General features: G+C 45.1%; 1 protein-coding gene across 9 annotated transcripts in view; it reads left to right on the plus strand.

Moving 5' to 3' along the window:
* LOC6551453 (mucin-5AC) overlaps positions 1–18,190 on the plus strand; it is a 34,548-nt gene that overhangs the window by 3,550 nt on the left and 12,808 nt on the right. For 6 of the 9 annotated variants that reach the window (XM_026982727.1, XM_015155379.2, XM_026982729.1 and 3 more), the window contains exons 3-10: positions 9,771–9,834; positions 9,912–10,097; positions 10,226–10,740; positions 10,806–10,991; positions 11,057–11,322; positions 11,383–11,853; positions 11,916–12,872; positions 12,934–14,098. In XM_026982727.1, coding sequence (XP_026838528.1) covers positions 9,771–9,834; positions 9,912–10,097; positions 10,226–10,740; positions 10,806–10,991; positions 11,057–11,322; positions 11,383–11,853; positions 11,916–12,872; positions 12,934–14,098 — 3,810 coding nt within the window. Of the gene's footprint in view, positions 1–9,770; positions 9,835–9,911; positions 10,098–10,225; positions 10,741–10,805; positions 10,992–11,056; positions 11,323–11,382; positions 11,854–11,915; positions 12,873–12,933; positions 17,632–17,741 lie in introns of all 9 variants that reach the window. The other 3 variants (XM_001977242.3, XM_026982734.1, XM_026982733.1) reach the window with 3 other exon arrangements.

An 18,190-nucleotide genomic window follows, 5' to 3' on the forward strand; every position in this document is an offset into this window, starting at 1 on the left:
ATGGAGTAGGGAGCGGGAAGGGCAGTACGGGCTTGGCGCAAAGACATACTCCAGAGACTGCCGGGATGATTCAATTCCATGACAACGACAACACCGCTAACCAGCCATGTCTGCGATAGGGGGTTAAAACGGGGATACGGGGATACGGGGGTCTACTCCGGCTTTGATTTGGGAACATGCAAATCATTAACACGCCGACAGTCGAGGGGATGGGCCGAATGCTCCCTTTGATATTTGAGCCTGAATTCGGTTGCAGCTTCTGGCATTTTGCATCCGCCCTTTAAGCGTCGATTTTCATTTGCACAGTGCTCACTTAAGTTATGAAGAACTATGCCACAGCATAATAATAGAAGTTAATGCAGAACCATATTGGATAGCATGAACTATTATAACTAAGAACTGGACACATAGAAAAATAAGCTTTGGTAATTTACACTCACATTCTTGGCCAATTACAAAAAATATGTATATATATGAAATATATACACAATGGCCGCACTTTCTGTCAAAAAATCTGTTTCCCACCCTTGGAGCCCAGCCTCTGGCGACTTTTTGGTACCACTTGAGACGTAATTCAACAGTTAATTCAACTGACAGATATAGGCATAAATAGCGAAAATATTCGTATTCATATTCATATTCATATACCCATATATAAGTCGGGGTTTTTACAGACAGACTCATGGATCGGTTATGCGGCCTGAAGGTCAACGTGTTTCGAGGCGGAGAAAAAAGCAAGAGTTATAAATTAATTTATTAAGCCAGAGCGGCGAGCCAGCGAGTTCCACTCGCGGTATTTAAACTCGTTTTCTTGGCCAGCACATAGCCGTAGCAATAACAAAACAAAGCACTTGCTCAAATTCCTGAGTCTTGACCAACACTCCGACTGACCCCCAATTGGTATTTAAAAGAATGTGACTGCATTTGCCACACAAACACAAATGGCCCAAACGAAACCAGACGAAATGGCTAGGAAAATAAATAAAAAAGGAGGAATGGAGGTCTAACAATTGCCACTTTAATTGCCGCAAGGATGGCAGAGCTTTGTGACTCGTTCAGAAATTTCAAGAATTAATTAAAATAAATACATCTTCAAATGAAAATAACAACAGTCTTATCGAACCCAACCCATTTATTGTTCTACTTCAAAATCCCTCTTTGATGGCCTCCATTCCTCTCAATTAAAATTGAATGTGAAAAGCTTTTAAACTTCTTTCACAACTGCTATATTTCACTTTTCCTTCACTCTCACTTCCTCTAATTTCCATTTAATCTTCGTTTGTGCATCCAAACAATAGACACAATATGAAAATACAAATATTTTACAATCAAAGGGCAAACAAATTTCAAAGTCATGCTTCGATCTAATTAAGCTGAGTCCGGCTAATCGGATGTAACAATGGCATTATCTTCATGGGCAACCAAATCTCCGCCTTAACCCCTGGATGCCCCTCTCTTAACCCATCGGGTTCCACTTCACGAGCCGCTGAATATCATCCAAAATTAGCCAGTGCCCACTTCATTTTGACCTCAGCCTCTCTATCTCGACTTGGGATTTTCATCTGTAACTTAACTTGAACCTGAATGTGCATCACGATTATGTTTTTGGTTTTGTTTTCCCTGGTTTTCATGTTTTTTTTGTTTTTTCACGGGTTTCGGTGTTTTTTGGTCGGCTTGTTGCCGGATGCGCCAGTCAGCTTGTTTCTTTATTTTTTGTATTTCTTGGACTTAATAATTTCCACTGAACGAAATTGAAAGTGAGCAGAACCGAAACCGCAGAAGGCGCAACAACGGTTAAAACTTAATACGAAAAATGTTATAAATAAATTGTATACTAAAGCCGTGTTTAAAAGGGCATAAAAGTTACGCAAGATCACCGCTCTTCGATTGGAGCCTCTTCCGTTTGGTTTCTTTTTATTTGCTGTTCACTGTCTTGAGATGACATAATTGGTTCAAATGGCAAATAGAAATGCTCGCAGCACTTTTACAACTGTTTAATTTGGCAAAAGCCGGTCATAAAAACTACAAAAATTCCGGCAAGTGCTGGTGCAGAAAAAATAATAAAAGAGTTGAGTTGGTGTATAACACCTACCGTTAGCCCCTGCTAATTTCGCTTGGCTGGCCAATTATCGCTTAGGCCGATGATAATTGCAAAGTAAATGTGATGCGAGTTTGGTGTGGATCTTTCCGACGCCCTACGAAAAAAGTTGCATTTATTTAGTTTGTTTTTTGAGTGGTAGACAGGGGGGTATTATATAGTAGAGCTGGTCTGACGGACGTCCAACTTTCGATTTCACTTTGAAGTGGCGAATCGGCCAGCAACTTACGCACCTGAATCACGCACCAAAAAATGTCGCTGGCCTGCCAATTTGTAACTTGGCTGAAAGGCTATTGACTTGCTAAAATGGTTATGTAATACATTATACACGTGCTACTGAGAATAATGCCAAAGAGAAAAAATAACACATCTAAACCCAAATTAAATGTATATATATTTGTGGGTAATATACATATTTTACTCATTTGAACCGTTTTCGCCAATGCCATTAGCGAAAATTTCCCTTCGTTAGCTTTTTCTTTTCCATTTCTTTGACAGATGATCTTTGAAATTGCAAATTAAATTAACATACAATTAATTGATTTCTTGATTTATTTTTTGCAACCTATTTGGCATTATTGTTTTCTTTTCAAAAGCTTTCACTACTGTATTTCAAACCTGATCTTTTTGTGCTTCTTTGACATAACCGTATGTTGACAAATCGCAGAAACATTGTTCGGCGGTATGATAAATGACAGTAGCAAAAATATTTCACTCAAGAAGACAGAAAACAGAAAAAGTAAAAAAAACACATTGGAGAAAAGATACATGTGTTGCACTTGCAGTTTTCTGGTTTTCATGTCATGTAAATCCGCTCGTTAATCCTCCGTCGAGTTTTCATGGTCAACTCAGGTGTGCGATCTGCATGGCAATTAAGGTGACCGAACATTAATTAAAGCATCAGTCTGACAGCTGGCCACACTGGCAGGGAAAGTTTATGGCCAAGCGAAATGATTGAGGGGCAGTTTTTGCGCGAATGTTGGTTATTTGGTTGCAGAATTCTTATAGATTTTATACAACTTCAAAAACTAATTAGAAAGGAGATAAAATCAGCAACACTTTGCTATCTTATCTTTCAATTAAAATCTAAAAAGTAGCCGCTTTTCATGAAATTTTCGTGGGCCACATCGTGGTTTAGCCGCTTTAACTTTCGCCAAACATCTGGTCAAAAGTGGAGGGGGATTCCACCATTGCCAATCTCTATCACCAGGTAATTTGCGTTAATGGGGAAAATTGCACCATTAAACGGCGACAAATGCAAAGTGATAAGCGGCCAGTAGGCGAAAAACGGGGTACCAACTAATGGCCATTTCCAACGTCTTGTTTGTTTTGACCAACTTGATGGAGCACCTTGAAAACGAAAACGAATAAAAATCGAAATCGCCAAAGTGTCTCAAAGACAATGCAGTCGATTTGAAATGATAATGAATTGTGTGGAATGGTTATTAAAATTCTCTGACATTTCACGTTTTATTTGTCTCAATTTGATTGGATTTCGTACGCATTGCGATTAGGCGAATGAGTCAGGCCACTCTAAACGGATTAGTTCCAGTTTCTGCGAGTGAATCATCAAAGTCCCGGAAGCTGCACACGCGATAGAATCGATACCATTGGCCATCATCCCGTCTGCTTAGACCATTCAGGCCTTAAATTGAATTTTCACGCTGCAGCGCGCGCAAAAAAGGATAATATTTTGATTCGACAGCAGAGTAGAGCTTAAGTCCGCTAAAATGCGGCGAAATCGGAAATTTTGGTGGGGTGCGGCTTAAGTGGGCAAAATACTCTTTCTTCAAAAATGTTGTTCGCCAAACGTTCACGATTTTGAAATAAAATACTAAAAAAAAAGAAGAATCAAAAATAAGAATGATTTATAAACCTATTATTTAATTAATTTGCAATTAGTAACAATCGTTGTTTGGAAATTCTTGAAAATGTCCATTATACCCTCGCTAAACTCAGCTTACAAACTTACACGATTCTGTACACCAAAAACCGAGTGCTTGCCAAAATTTGATGAAACTCTCATTAAAAGGCAGTCGCAAAATATTTGGCGTGTAATTGGATTTAATGAACTGCCCATTGTTGGGCTCGTGACGTGACGAAAACAATGCCGAATCGCTGTGATGATGATGAATATGATGATGATAGTGATGTTGAGGATGGCCAAGAGATGGTGGTACATCATCAAGGCAAAATGCAGACAATGGAAGAAAACCGAGTGAACTTGAATTCTGTAGTTTGGCCAAATGCAAAAATGTAAATGCAAATTTCGACATCGATGCAGGCGCAGGCGATGATGTTGCCGAGTGGCAAATGAATGTTTGAGCATTGACATTGATCACGAGAAGATGCGAGTTGAGATCCAAAGATGGTTCGAAATCGTTTGATTTGGAGTGGGGTTTTCTATTTTATTGGCGTGTACCCGGCCTTGACAGGCACTGTCTCTATTTACCACAATTTACAAACATCAGTGGGCCAGTTTCACAATCTATCGATTTGATATGGACGCTTTATGGCTCAATTGTGTGAGAGCTGGAAAACCGCTTCAGCAGATGGGTTTTCTTTTCTTTCTTTTTAGATTTGTATTTGTATTTTGTCCACCGCCGTTTGCTGACCCATAATGCATTGATCCAGCGGCCAAATAGAGATGGACATAATCTCACCCCAACTGCAGCATCCGGCGACATCAACTTTCGCTTTTCCCAACGGTATCGGTTTTTTGGTTTTGGTTTCGCTTTTTTTTTTTTTTTTTTTTTTTTTGGATTTTTGGTATTTGTTGGCCTCCTGTCACGCCAAAAGGCGATTAAGAAAGCCTCCAAGGAGCAAAAAGCGGAGCAGTCAGAGCCGTGGAAACATATTGAGTGTTGCAGTTGCGGATCGGGGTATTGGAGGTGTTGGAGGTATTGGAGACCCAATAACAGGTTCCCTAAGCGGAGTCAATGACTGGATGACTTCTGCTCCGTAATTGGCAACTCTTGGCCAACGCAAAGTGCGTGTATTGGCTATCTTCATTTTCTTTTTTGACCCGGTCGGGCGGCTTTTCACTTGGCCAAGCCTTTCGCTTCCATTGAGGAAAGTTCAAACAAGATTTGGGGATGCTCATAGTGCTATGACCGGTGGGCAAACTCCACAGGGTGGAAAAAAGATAAAAAAAAAACAATTAAAGGCAATATTTTTTGAATGTCTAAATTAATAAACAATTTTCTTGGTATTTCTTCTGTTTGTTTACCTTTTTTTAATTTGAATCTTTGTCAATTGGACCTGGCAATTGTCCCCCTTCTATTTACCTTCTAAGACCGATTATTGTGTTCTGGCCGCTGGCCATGATGCAGTTTGGGTCGTGGCCTGGTCTGTTTGGTTGCCTAATTGAAAATGCCATGGTTGGGGGAAACTAAAACTGAATGCCCGCGACTTTTGGTCTCAGTTTTTTTTTTTGGCGACTGGGAAAATGAATTCGCACGCTAATCTCGATGTTGGCCAACAATGCTCAACTTTCGCACGGCATAAATCCGGGCTAAATGCATGAGTTAATGGCATCAGCTAATCGGCAAAAGATCTATGGCATTGTGCCGGTGGTTTTTGCATTTTGGCCCATGGGCTGTGCCTTTGGCTTTGGCTTTGGCACACCCACTCCTGAAGGCAGGGCGGTGGTGATGTTTTCCAAGTGACTCTGGCTCCTCTGGACAAGTCGAGTGGCCTGTTGAAATGTCAAAACTTTTGTTTACAAAACTCTTCATCACGACACACCCGCCAGCTGCCGCTGCCCGCCCGCCTGCCTGCCAAAAATTCAAACATACCCCGAATCATCCAGAGCCGGCGTCGAACGGGGCGTATACGCAATGTCTCTTGGGCAGACATTGATCTCTGGGTCCGCGCGTTGCTTTTGTTTTACTTTTTGGGGCGTTGACATTGCGACGCTCTTTGGTACCTGGAACGTGACATGATGTGCGGCACATTCTACGTGCTACGGAAATTTCCAGTCAATTTCCAGGCGGGAGCGGTACTGCAGCGGACCCCCTTTGAATTTTAAGTTGCATTCAAGAGCCAAACTCAACTGAACTGAACTGAACTGAACTGAACTTAACTTTACTTTATTTTACCACAACAGCATTTTGGCCAAGTCATGCTTTTCGGCTGTGAATGTGTAAATGCTGATCTGGATGGCCAGCTGCATAGCTCAGGGATTATGAATAGCCGGAACATTATCTGCGGAATTTTTGTGGGGCCAAGATTGATGGCCAGCAGACCCACAATTTACTCAAATATTCACACATGTTTCCCGAGTGCTTGAAAAAAAAAACAAAAAAAAACAAGCACCCAAGCACATAAATTTCTTCTGTCGAAAAATAGGTTTCCTTACACATTTGAGTCATATTCGGGAATTTCCCGACAAACATTACAAGCCATATGGAAAACACTATTCAAAGCGTACAAGAGGTGCATTAAGCCAAATTGCCAAAACTAAACTTTATTAATTAAAAAAAAAGTAATTAGTGGCTAGTTAATAAAGTGAGTAACAAAAAATCGAATGAGTGAGCATCAGTTAATTAAGAATACTCATTTATAGGTGTAATTCCAATAATCACTAATCAGCGATAAGATGTACGTCCTGTTGGGTAATTTTATGAATAAGTAAAATAAAATAAGTAAAGCAATCCACAAAGTGAAAGACTCATTTAATTAGGAAATGTTTAACATGTCCAGAAGTATCTCCTTGTAGACCCACTTGATTCATGTCTGTCAGGCATCGAACAAGCGGTTTCTAATGGGCAACAGATCAAGTATTGAGTATTAAGTATCTGGATCGGCAATTCGCTTCTCATGATCTCAAGAGTTCTCAAAGTCACAAAGGCAAAACCGACCTGGTTCCAATACCACATAAATCGAGAGCAACTGGCGGCGATTTATGAGGCAGTTTTTGTTCGCCAAAATTCAAGGTTAAATCCAGATTTTATGCAAACCAAACTGCAACTGAGAAAATTGCATATGTATACGCAATATTTGTGCAATTTTAGTGTCTCTTGGTTTTGGTTTTTTTTTTTTTTTGGTTTTATTTTGTCGTAATGCGATGCCTTACGTAAGCAACGGGCTCTCCAGCTGCAGTTGCAGTACATATATGTATATATACCAGTGAGCAGTATCTGTATAAATGTGCCACACACACTGGATCTCCGCAAGTGTTGCAACTTGTTGTCGCAGCAGCAGCAGCAACAACAGCAGCATCAGCGAACTGCAACAGCAACAGCAACTTGTCCATAAATTGTACCGCCGCTGGGGCTGTAAATCCGGCCAAAACGATTCTCAATTTTGGCCCGCTGTGGAAGCTGCTGTCTTAGCGCCCTGCAGCAGCAACAGCAGCAACATGCTCGACCAGGCCACATTTAGCCTGATTTTAATTGCCAACCGCTAGTTGCAATTAAAAGAAAATAAGGCTGCGCGTATACGAAGGCAAAAAGTAAAGCTGGAACTGTAATTGTAACTAAACTGAAAACAAATCTGGCATTTGCCTTAAGTACATGTGTTGCCCATGTTGCTGCTGTTCACTTTGCGTAAAATCGACAAATTTGTCAAAGCACTGAGTTTGCTGGCCAATCAATGCGAAATGCGAATGTGAATGCGAATGCGAATGCGAATGCTCATGCGCATTGTACAATCCAAATTGTTGTCATTTCATTTTCATTCAAGTTGTTTAGTTTCGTACTTTTTCTCCATTTATTTATTTTTGAGTAGTTTTTTATTTGTTGTTTTTGGCATGCAATTTTATGTAAGCAGCTGCTGCGCTGCAGTCGCTGCCATAAAGCAATGTTAAGCAATGCGTAAGCCAACTTAACCAAACCAAACTAACCACCATGTAAATGATGGCTATATATAAATGTAAATTGCCACAGCGTTCCATAAACATATCTTGTTTACCTATGCTGGTCCAATGACCCAATCAATGTCCACACACACATTTTTATAAATATTTCGCTACGTTTCGGTTCGTTTGGCACTAGGTAAATATGCCATTACCCCGCCGCCAGAATTGTCTCGAGTGTATTGGCTTTTGGCATAAAAATGGGACAACATTACCGCCACATCGAAAAGTATGCCGGATATGGATACGGCTGCGATTTACGGCTAAAAGGGGAAAGCTTTGAAATGCCACAGAGCTCAAAAGTGGGGGATATAAACGCTCCCGATGTTTTTGCAGCATTTTGAAAGTGCAATTTTGTCGCGGCTTTCAGTGGAAATCTTGAAAGCTGAAATCTGGGTTAAGAACTTAGAAGGGTAGCTATATCCAACAGCCAATGAAACTCACTTAAGGAAGTACTTTCCATACTTTTAGCTGACTTAGCATGTGACTTTTATGAGGGATTGCACTCGAAAAGATTTACCATTTTGGCTTTCCATAATTCATTCAAACAGATCGGCACTTTTATAGTTTTCTGTATAGCTTAGTGGGTCTTAGACTGTATCGTTTTACTTATGCAAAACCAAACAAGTGAAACTAGTTTATGTTATATTTAACCTTTGAGACTTGTGAACAACATTGGCCTTCAAAAGTGAAAGATGTGGCTGTCTAAAATGAAATTGAATTTGAAATTTTAGTACCTAACAATTGGTATAAAAACTTACCTTTATTTATAGATAATTGTTTTTGGCGAAAAGAAAGTTCCCCTTCGGCGCGTTAATGCAATTAGCAAACTTGATTGTTCATCTCATAATCATGTGGTATATAGTATACAGTATATAGAGGGTCTTAAAGCTAGCTTGCTAATTAGTTACGAGCCACGGCAATCCAACCTGTTCGGATCACATCGCTGGCAGATGCTTTTCGTGATGCTTTTGGTGATGGTGATGGCGATGGTGATGATGCTGATGTCTTGACTTGATCAATTTTGATTTCCAAGTATTTTGTTCGCTATGTGTAAAATTCACTTCGATGAATGAACGATTGCAGAGTGTGTGTGAGCCCAAACAAAAAAACAACAAGAAAAAAAAACAAAAAACAAAAACCGGCATGTCTCACATACACGCATACGCAATCAAAGTCGAGTTTTTGGTACGGATTTCTTATGTAATCCGGTGTTGTTTCTCTTTCGGTTGCTGACCAAAATCCAAAATGATTTCGGCCCATTGTGGCTGCTGTTGTAACACTTTGGCATTTTAATATGAAAATCCGTTTAAGATATTTATGAGTGTGACTCACGGGGAGCTCACAGTGCAGCTCCACAAACAATAAGAGCATGTGTACTACAACTTCCTAGACATCAGCTGCCGCCTCTCATATAACACCAAATATGGGGCGTGGCACTTGCATCTGATTAGCTCGACGATTTGCATATGAAATTCATCTCGTCACATTATGCCACATGCATGATTATGTAAGAGGCGATTGGATGGGCGACCTTCATGGGAACCACATCTTCGAGTTCGTGTCTTTGGTCTTTTGTTTCGCCCAGATTTATGCGGTCCCCTTCCGATCTCTAAGCTTCCCCCTATCTCCACATCCATCCGTAGATGTCACTGTGTCAATGCTGATGGCTGATGGCGATCGGATCTACGATCTCGTTATGCAAATCGACATGCGCGCCAATGGCTTCCGCCTCGTGCTTGCCGAAATCTATAGAATCGAACCGATATATTATAATTGTCGTAATTCGCTAATGTTCCTCTTCCTTCATTGCAGTTCCGGCGTGGAGCGGCCTGGCAAACGCTCTTCCTGCTCTGCGCTCTCGCCTATTGCATAAATGGTAGGTGGTTCTAAAACGCTTTCAAGTATCCTGTAGTAATTTGTTGCCTTCTCCAATTATGTTTCTATCAAAAACAGAAGCCAGCAGCGAGGGTCGCGTGGTCTGCTACTATACAAACTGGAGTGTCTATCGGCCAGGCACGGCCAAATTCAATCCGCAGAACATAAATCCATACCTGTGTACACATTTGGTGTACGCGTTCGGTGGATTCACCAAGGATAACCAAATGAAGCCCTTTGACAAGTACCAGGACATCGAGCAGGGTGAGTGGACGGACAAACGCAGACACGCCCCCGTCCTTCCGGCGAGTTAATTTGACTCGGCTTTAATTTCCTGTCCGTCTGATGACGATGCATCCCTTAATCCCCATTGCCCTCCCTCTCACATTCAGGTGGCTATGCCAAGTTCACTGGACTCAAAACGTACAACAAACAGCTGAAGACCATGATTGCCATTGGCGGATGGAACGAGGCGAGTTCCAGATTCTCACCATTGGTCGCGAGTAACGAGCGTCGGCAGCAATTCATCAAGAACATCCTGAAATTCCTGCGACAGAACCATTTCGATGGCATCGATCTGGACTGGGAGTATCCAGCCCATCGAGAGGGCGGCAAGTCCCGGGATCGTGATAACTATGCCCAGTTTGTCCAGGAGCTGAGGGCCGAATTCGAAAGGGAAGCGGAGAAGACCGGACGCACTCGTCTCCTGTTGACCATGGCAGTGCCTGCTGGCATCGAGTACATTGACAAGGGTTACGACGTGCCCAAGTTGAACAAGTATCTGGATTGGTTCAATGTGCTGACCTACGATTTCCACTCCTCCCACGAGCCATCGGTTAACCATCATGCACCGCTCTATTCGCTGGAGGAGGACTCCGAGTACAACTACGATGCCGAGTTGAATATTGTGAGTTTGCAGCATATTTAAAAGTAGCCATTACTTACTATATAAATGGTTTTATATCTGTTCAGGACTACTCCATCAAATACTATCTGAAAGCGGGTGCAGATCGGGACAAGCTTGTTCTGGGCATACCCACCTATGGCCGATCCTATACTTTGATCAACGAGGAGAGCACCGAACTGGGAGCACCTTCAGAGGGTCCGGGAGAACAGGGTGATGCCACCAGGGAGAAGGGATACCTGGCTTACTATGAGGTTGGCTTAAGAAATCTAGTATTACCAGCTATGAGCAATAACTAACCCACTTTGATCCCCACCAGATCTGCCAGACCCTCAAGGACGACCCCGAGTGGACTGTGGTGCAGCCGAATGCCAATATTATGGGTCCCTATGCCTACAGGCGCAATCAGTGGGTGGGCTACGATGACGAGGCCATCGTGCGCAAGAAGGCCGAGTATGTGGTGGCCCAGGGACTGGGTGGCATTATGTTCTGGGCCATCGACAACGATGATTTCCGCGGCACCTGCACCGGAAAGCCATATCCTCTTATCGAGGCTGCCAAGGAAGCCATGGTGGAGGCATTGGGGTAAGTGAAAGAATTTCTTTGGCATCGTGCGAGAATTGCAATATTCTTAATCCATTGCAGTCTGGGCATCAACGAGGTGGCCAAGCCAAGTGGACCACAGAAGCCATCTAGATCTCGCAGTCGCGATAATGTCAACACCAGGAACCGTCTGAATGGCAAGACCGAAGGTCCACCCAGCACCAGGAGACCCAGTGCCACAAGAAGACCAGCTGTGAGCTCCACCCAGGCACCGCCGCCAAGCACAACCTTCAAGCTGACCGAAGCCGAGGGATCCTCGCTTTACATTGGCGGCAGGGCGTCCACAACGCCCCCACCACCAACGACTCCCGATCCAGGTTCGGACTTCAAGTGCGAGGAGGAGGGCTTCTTCCAGCATCCAAGGGATTGCAAGAAGTACTACTGGTGTCTGGATAGCGGACCGTCTGGTCTGGGAATTGTGGCTCACATGTTCACTTGTCCATCGGGACTTTACTTTAATCCCGCTGCCGATTCGTGCGACTTTGCTCGCAATGTGCCCTGCAAGACCAAAAAGTATGTTTAAACGTGTAATTTGTATTATTTTTATTACTAAACTATGTTTTTTCCCACCTTAGATCCACAACGGCGGCACCAGTGACCTCCACGACCCCGACAACCACCACAGTGCGTTCCAATCGAGTGACCGCTGCTCCCACAGCTCGTCCGGTATATCCACGAATCACCACCACAACAAGCACTACGACCACCACGACGACTACTCCAGCCACTGTTGATGAAGATCTGGAATATGAAGAGGATACCGACGAGCTGTCGCCAAGCAAATCCACCGATGCTGAGGAGGATCCACAGGTGATCAAGGAACTGATCGATTTGATTCGCAAAGTGGGTGGTGTGGAGCAGCTGGAGAAGCATCTTTTGCGTAACAAGGATGGTTCGATTACATTGAAGGAAAATTCTGCCACTGGTGCAGCCACTACTCCGTCAACTATAAGCAAATCTCTGTATGATCGTGTGCTGAGTCGACCAGGAACATTGAGCTCCTTCAGCCGCAATCGGTTCAAGATCAGCGATGCCACGGAAACAACCACTGCAGCCGCAGCTTCGAGCAGTTCGTCAAGGGGTCAATCGACTCTCACCTCCAACAGCAATTCCAAATACTCATCTGTTCTGCGGGGCAACAGTCGCCAAGGTCCACAGAACGAGGGCATTGAAAAATTGGCAGAGTTCGATGGTTTTCTGAAGGAACGCAAACAATATGTGACCATTAATCGCCATCGATCTGCGAATCAGGAAGATGAGGAGGAGCATGCAGATCAGCAGGAAGAGGAGGAGAATCTGGCCGAAGTTCAGACAACCACACGTCGTCCTTTGAGCTCCATCACTCCGTCTTACACAAGTCTCAGACGCTCAAGGCCCACCACGGTGGCGCCGCCAGCAGAAGAATCCCACGTAGAGGCAGAGCAACATACCCAGACACAGGTGAAATCCTATGCCACCTTGAGTCGCACTCGTGGACGAACCACGGCATCACCAGAGGTCACGGAAGCGGCGCCCAGTTCGACAACCAATCGGTGAGTGGTTGAATTATGTTTGATATTGGTTTTCATTAATCAATGAATCTACGCTTTTCAGGTACAAATACTTCGAGCGTACACGACCCACTAAGAGTGCCACTGCCGAAGATTCCGAAGATCCAACAGAAGACGAAGAGGAAGAGTACGAGGACGAGCAAAAGGATATTGTAACGGTACAGAGCAAACAATCCACAAACACACGTAAATATGCGAGCATCGGCCGCAGAACAACCACCACCACAACAGCAACACCAGAAACTACAACAACAACCGCCGGCACTGAGACTGCCAAGGCCAGCACCACCACCACCAACAACAACAACAACAACCACTACAACAGCAGCAATAACAACAACAATGTGAAACTGAATAACCAAATACCAACTGAAGAGAACACCTCAACAACACCCAGCACCACCGCCCAATCCGAAACCACCACCACAACTAACGAAACCACTGAACCAAATGAAAGCACCTCAACCACCACCACGTCCATAACTAATAACCTGCATACCATTACCACCACCACACCCACACCCACACCGATTGTAGCATCCACTGTCCCAACAACAACCGCCAATGGCATTAGCTCAGACTCTCTGCTAGCCACCGAGTTGAGTGAAGCCTCAGCCACCCACCTTCCTCCCACTCCTGACTTAGAAACATCAACACCGACAACAACCAGCACAACAACAACGGAACCCGAACTGGACACCACAACAACGACACCGAAAACACCAACAACAACAACAACCACCACGGGCAACATCGAACTGAATGACGTTAACAACGTGGACGAGGACAGCGAGGTAACGAAAACCAAGACCCAATACAAGTATGCAACCAGCAACCGTCGACGCATAACCACAACAACAACCACCACCACCCAGAACAGCGACAACAACAACAACAACAATGCAGAAGCTGCGAACGATGCTAGTCCAACAACAAACGGTTTGAGTAGTTTAAATAGCATTAGAACCAACCCGGGCAGAAGGCAACCCCAATCAGAGCAGACCCAAACAACAACCTCCGAACCAAACCTTTCTAGTCCCAGACCCTTTGGTTATCCCCGACGTCGCACACGACCCACAGCTAGCACCACAACCACCACTATTCCCCAATCTGATAATGATAACAATACCGATAATAACGATAACGAAACCAATGCAGTTGCGCAAGTAGTGAAGAAGACACGACTATCTCCAGGGGATAGGCCCAAGGTGAGTGCCAGTCTTCCAACAGCAACCGCAATCAATACACGAACCAAAACCTCCCTACTGCACCACCAAGAATCCCAAGTAGAAGTAGCTGGTAACGGTGGCAATGATAGCTTAAGGCATGATGTAGTTAGCTCTAGTTTAAGTCAAACCCAATCCAACAAAATCAATACCGACGACCCCAGTAGCACCTACCAGCATACCAAGTATATTTGGCGTGGGGTGCGGCGTCCTACAACGCAGCGCACAGTGGTTCCCAATTCTTTAGCGGGAGACGACAAGGACTCCCGACGCTTTGCCGGCAAGCAGTTGAGCACCGAATCGATTGTGGAAGACGAGCTTCAAACCACCACCAAGTTCCGCAGTCGCCGCCTAAATTCCGCCGAAGATGAGTCCGAGGTGGCTTTTGAGGTGGCAACAGCTACGCCATCGTATGCTTCCCGCAGCTACCAAAGCATCCAACGCTCCGCTAGTGGAGCGAGCATAGACGACTCTCAAATCCGCTACAAAGCCATCACTCGCGATTCCGAAGGCGGTGCTTATCTCACCGCAGGACGCAGTTCCAGCTTTGTGAGGAATGTCGGCGAAGCAGCCAAACCAACTCCGCCGCACCAACCTATTAGCAGAGGTGGACAGATTGTGGAGAGCACCACCGAAGATGAAAATGTGGCCGCTGAAATAATCGACGATGAAAAGAGAGGGGAGACGAAGGCACCTGCCAGAAGCGAGAATACTGATGACAGCAACACGGCAACCGAACAGGAATCTCCCGAAATTGTAACTGAAGCTGTACTACCACAGCTTGAGATTACCACTTTGCCATCAGAAACTTCAGATGTCAGCAGTTCTTCGGAAGAATCTGTAAGCAGCACCACTGAAGAAAACGCCAGCAGCGCCGCAGAATTGAATACTGTCGTTGAAGAAGCCAACGACCATCTGGGCGCAGAAACCGACAAGCAGTTAACTCCAGAGAATGATAACAGCGAATCATCCACGGAAATCAGTTCTTCTGAAGCCCCAGTTAGCAGCACTACTGTACAATCTGAAGACACTGCAACTAATTCAGCAGCCGGTGAAAAGGAAATTGACCTGAATATCAGCGCTGAATCCAGTGAAGCACCTGCAAGCAGTACAGAATATCTAGAAATCAGTACCACAACTAGCACCCCAGTCATTCTCCAAGAAGTTTCTTCGACAACAACAGGAAACCCCAATCGTCGTCCAATTAATCGCTTTGGCTCAAGCACTCCTGCAGCTGTGCCAGAAGAGGAAACAACTTCCACCGTAAACCCAAGACGTCGAGTTATCGTGCGCACCAGAACCAGCACCACTGAAGCAGAAATCGAGGCTCAGTCAACCACAGAAGGACCAAAACGACGCAGTTTTTACAGAACCAGCACCGTTGTGGCACCAAGCGGCTCCACTGAAGCAGACAGTGAAGCCCAGCTATCTACCGAAGGTGCAACACGTCGTTCTTTCTTTAGAACTAGGACCACTGAAGCAGCTAGCAGCACCACTGAAGAACCTAGCAGCACCACTGAAGAACCTAGCAGCCCCACAGAGCCAGAACTGGAAGTCGAGACAACCACTGAGGGGCCAACGCGTCGTTCGTTCTTCAGAAGTAGCACCACTGCGGCTCCTAGTAGTAGTACCACTGAAGAAATCAGTAGCAGCTCCGTAGGTGATGATGTTAAAGTGAATACAATCACCACACGTCGTTCGCTCTTCAGCAAGACGGAACCAAGCGCGACAGAAGCCACAATAACTGCAGAAGACTCCGATGTTAGTAGCTCCACCAGGCGTAGTTTCTTCCGTACCAGCACTACCACAGAAGGCACACCAAGTACTACAGAAGAGAGTGAGACTAGCACTGCCTTGCCAAAACGTCGAGTGATAGTCAGAGGCAATTTGAGGGCACGCAAGGAGGGAGATCTCTCCTCTCTTCTAGCGGCAGATGCCAACAAGCGGGTCAGAAACAACCACAGCACCACGAGCACAGAAACAACTGACAGTCAAACAACTACGTCCAATGAAGAAGATACAGAGGCACAACAACCGCAAGCTGAGGAGAAGGCAACCACTACTGGTCGGGCTTCCTTAAATGCCGTTCGAAACCGCACCACCACAAAAACCGAAAGCTTAGGCAATGGAATCACCCGCACTCGCACCACCTACGTCCGCACTCTCGGCGCTGGTCAAAAGGTTGTGAAACGCATTCACACCAAAACAATAGAGGAGAAACCCGCGGAGTATGAGTACATTATCGATGAAGTGACCCACCCACCACCGCCGAGCACCACGCCTCGCACAGTGACCCGCAATCGCGGTTCCGTGCGCTTCCAGAGCAATGATCTTTCTTCGCTGCTGGCCTTAGACTTTGCCTCACGCAACAATCGCAAGAAACAGGCGCAAACAGAGACAACGGTTACCAAGACGCGCAGACGCCTGCTTAAGAAACCCAAGGAAACCATCGAGCACGAAGAGGTGGAAGAATTCGAGTATGAAGCAGGTCAAGAAGACGGGAATGAAGTTGAGGAGGCGCCACGCGCGAGCACTACAGCCAGGACTATAATCCGAAGAACTAGACCGACAACTACCAGAACCACTACGGAAACTCCACAAAGTATCGAGGCTAGCACCCGCAGGGCAAGTTTCGCTTTCAGGCGTCCCTCTAGAGTTAGCACAACCACTGAGGAACCAGCTACAACCTCTACTGAGCCCACGACATCATCAGATGCTACCACAAGGAGAGTTCTCACCTTCAGAAGACCAGTGAGCACAACAACAGTGAGCTCACCACAATCAACAGAAGATGAGTCTACTGAAGAGGCTGCCCCTGTTGAAGCTACCACCAGAAGAGTTCTTGCGTTTAAAAGACCCGTCAGCACAACAACCACCCCAGCTCCAATAGAAGAAGCGTCCACCGAAGAATCCATCCCCACTTCCATAGAAAGCACCACCAGAAGAATTCTCGCTTTCAGAAGGCCCGTGAGCACAACAACTACCGCACCAGTCTCTGTTGAAGATGAGTCTTCAAACGATCAGTTAGCAGCGGCCAAGCAAAAGTTTTTAAATCGCCTGCAATCCAGCACCACCACGACAACATCCACCCCTGAAACAACGACCACCGAAGAAGACTTAAGCGATCTTAAAGTTCAGCTGAGCAATGCCATAAACCGTTTGCAAACGGAGAATAAACTAGAAGTCCAGACTATCACCATGGGAAGTGAAACCACAGAAGATGAAGGCGATGATAAGCTTTCTTTGCCCATTTATCACAGAAGAAAGTACTATCAGTATGTAAAGGATTCACCAATTACCTATATCGACAAGTCGCCCGCACCACCGGATATTGAAAGTGTGACTGTGAACATTAAGCAACAAATTCATGATGTGTTCAACGTGAGTGAAAATGAGACGCCACATAATTCTCTGGTCGATGACGAAGAGACCGAAGGCCATCGGGAGGCTATGGCGCAGGCCAAGGAAATCAATGCCGAACTCGGTCATTTTTTATTGAAAACCCCCGGGTCAAAGTAGGTCACCCGGGGGCAAAGTTGGTCGGATCAGGAGAGGAAACCCTAGATGATGATGAAATAACCGCTGAAATCGATGAGGATGAAGATGATGAAGTTCCCGAAGGGAGAACAAAATCCCAGCGACAGGGCAAAGCATTCAAAACCATACCACTAGCAACGGACTCCAGCAATGAGACCTCTAAGATTGTAAGCCTTTCTCTTCTGGAAGAAAAGGAAAGAGGCGACGATGAAGCCAGGGCTTTACGCACCTACACCAGATTAAACCGCACCCGCTTGACCCTGTCCACCAGGTTACAGGAAAAGACTCCAAGTGAACCACTAGACACCACAACCAGAAGGAGCTACAGCGTTCCACAGCGCTTCCGTGTTCGCTCAACAACGCCCATACCTTCCAATACAGAAGACAGTGAAGAAGACGATGGGGCTACTAAAGACATTGAAGGACCATCGCCGAGCTCAACAACGGTGACACCATCCATAAAAATACCCACCAGACGACTTTTTACACCCAGAAGGCCCGTTAGTGCTGTAGAGGACTCCGATTCTTCTGATATTG

This window comes from Drosophila erecta, unplaced genomic scaffold (assembly GCF_003286155.1).
Source record: "Drosophila erecta strain 14021-0224.00,06,07 unplaced genomic scaffold, DereRS2 tig00000152-arrow-arrow-pilon, whole genome shotgun sequence".
NCBI lineage: Eukaryota > Metazoa > Arthropoda > Insecta > Diptera > Drosophilidae > Drosophila > Drosophila erecta.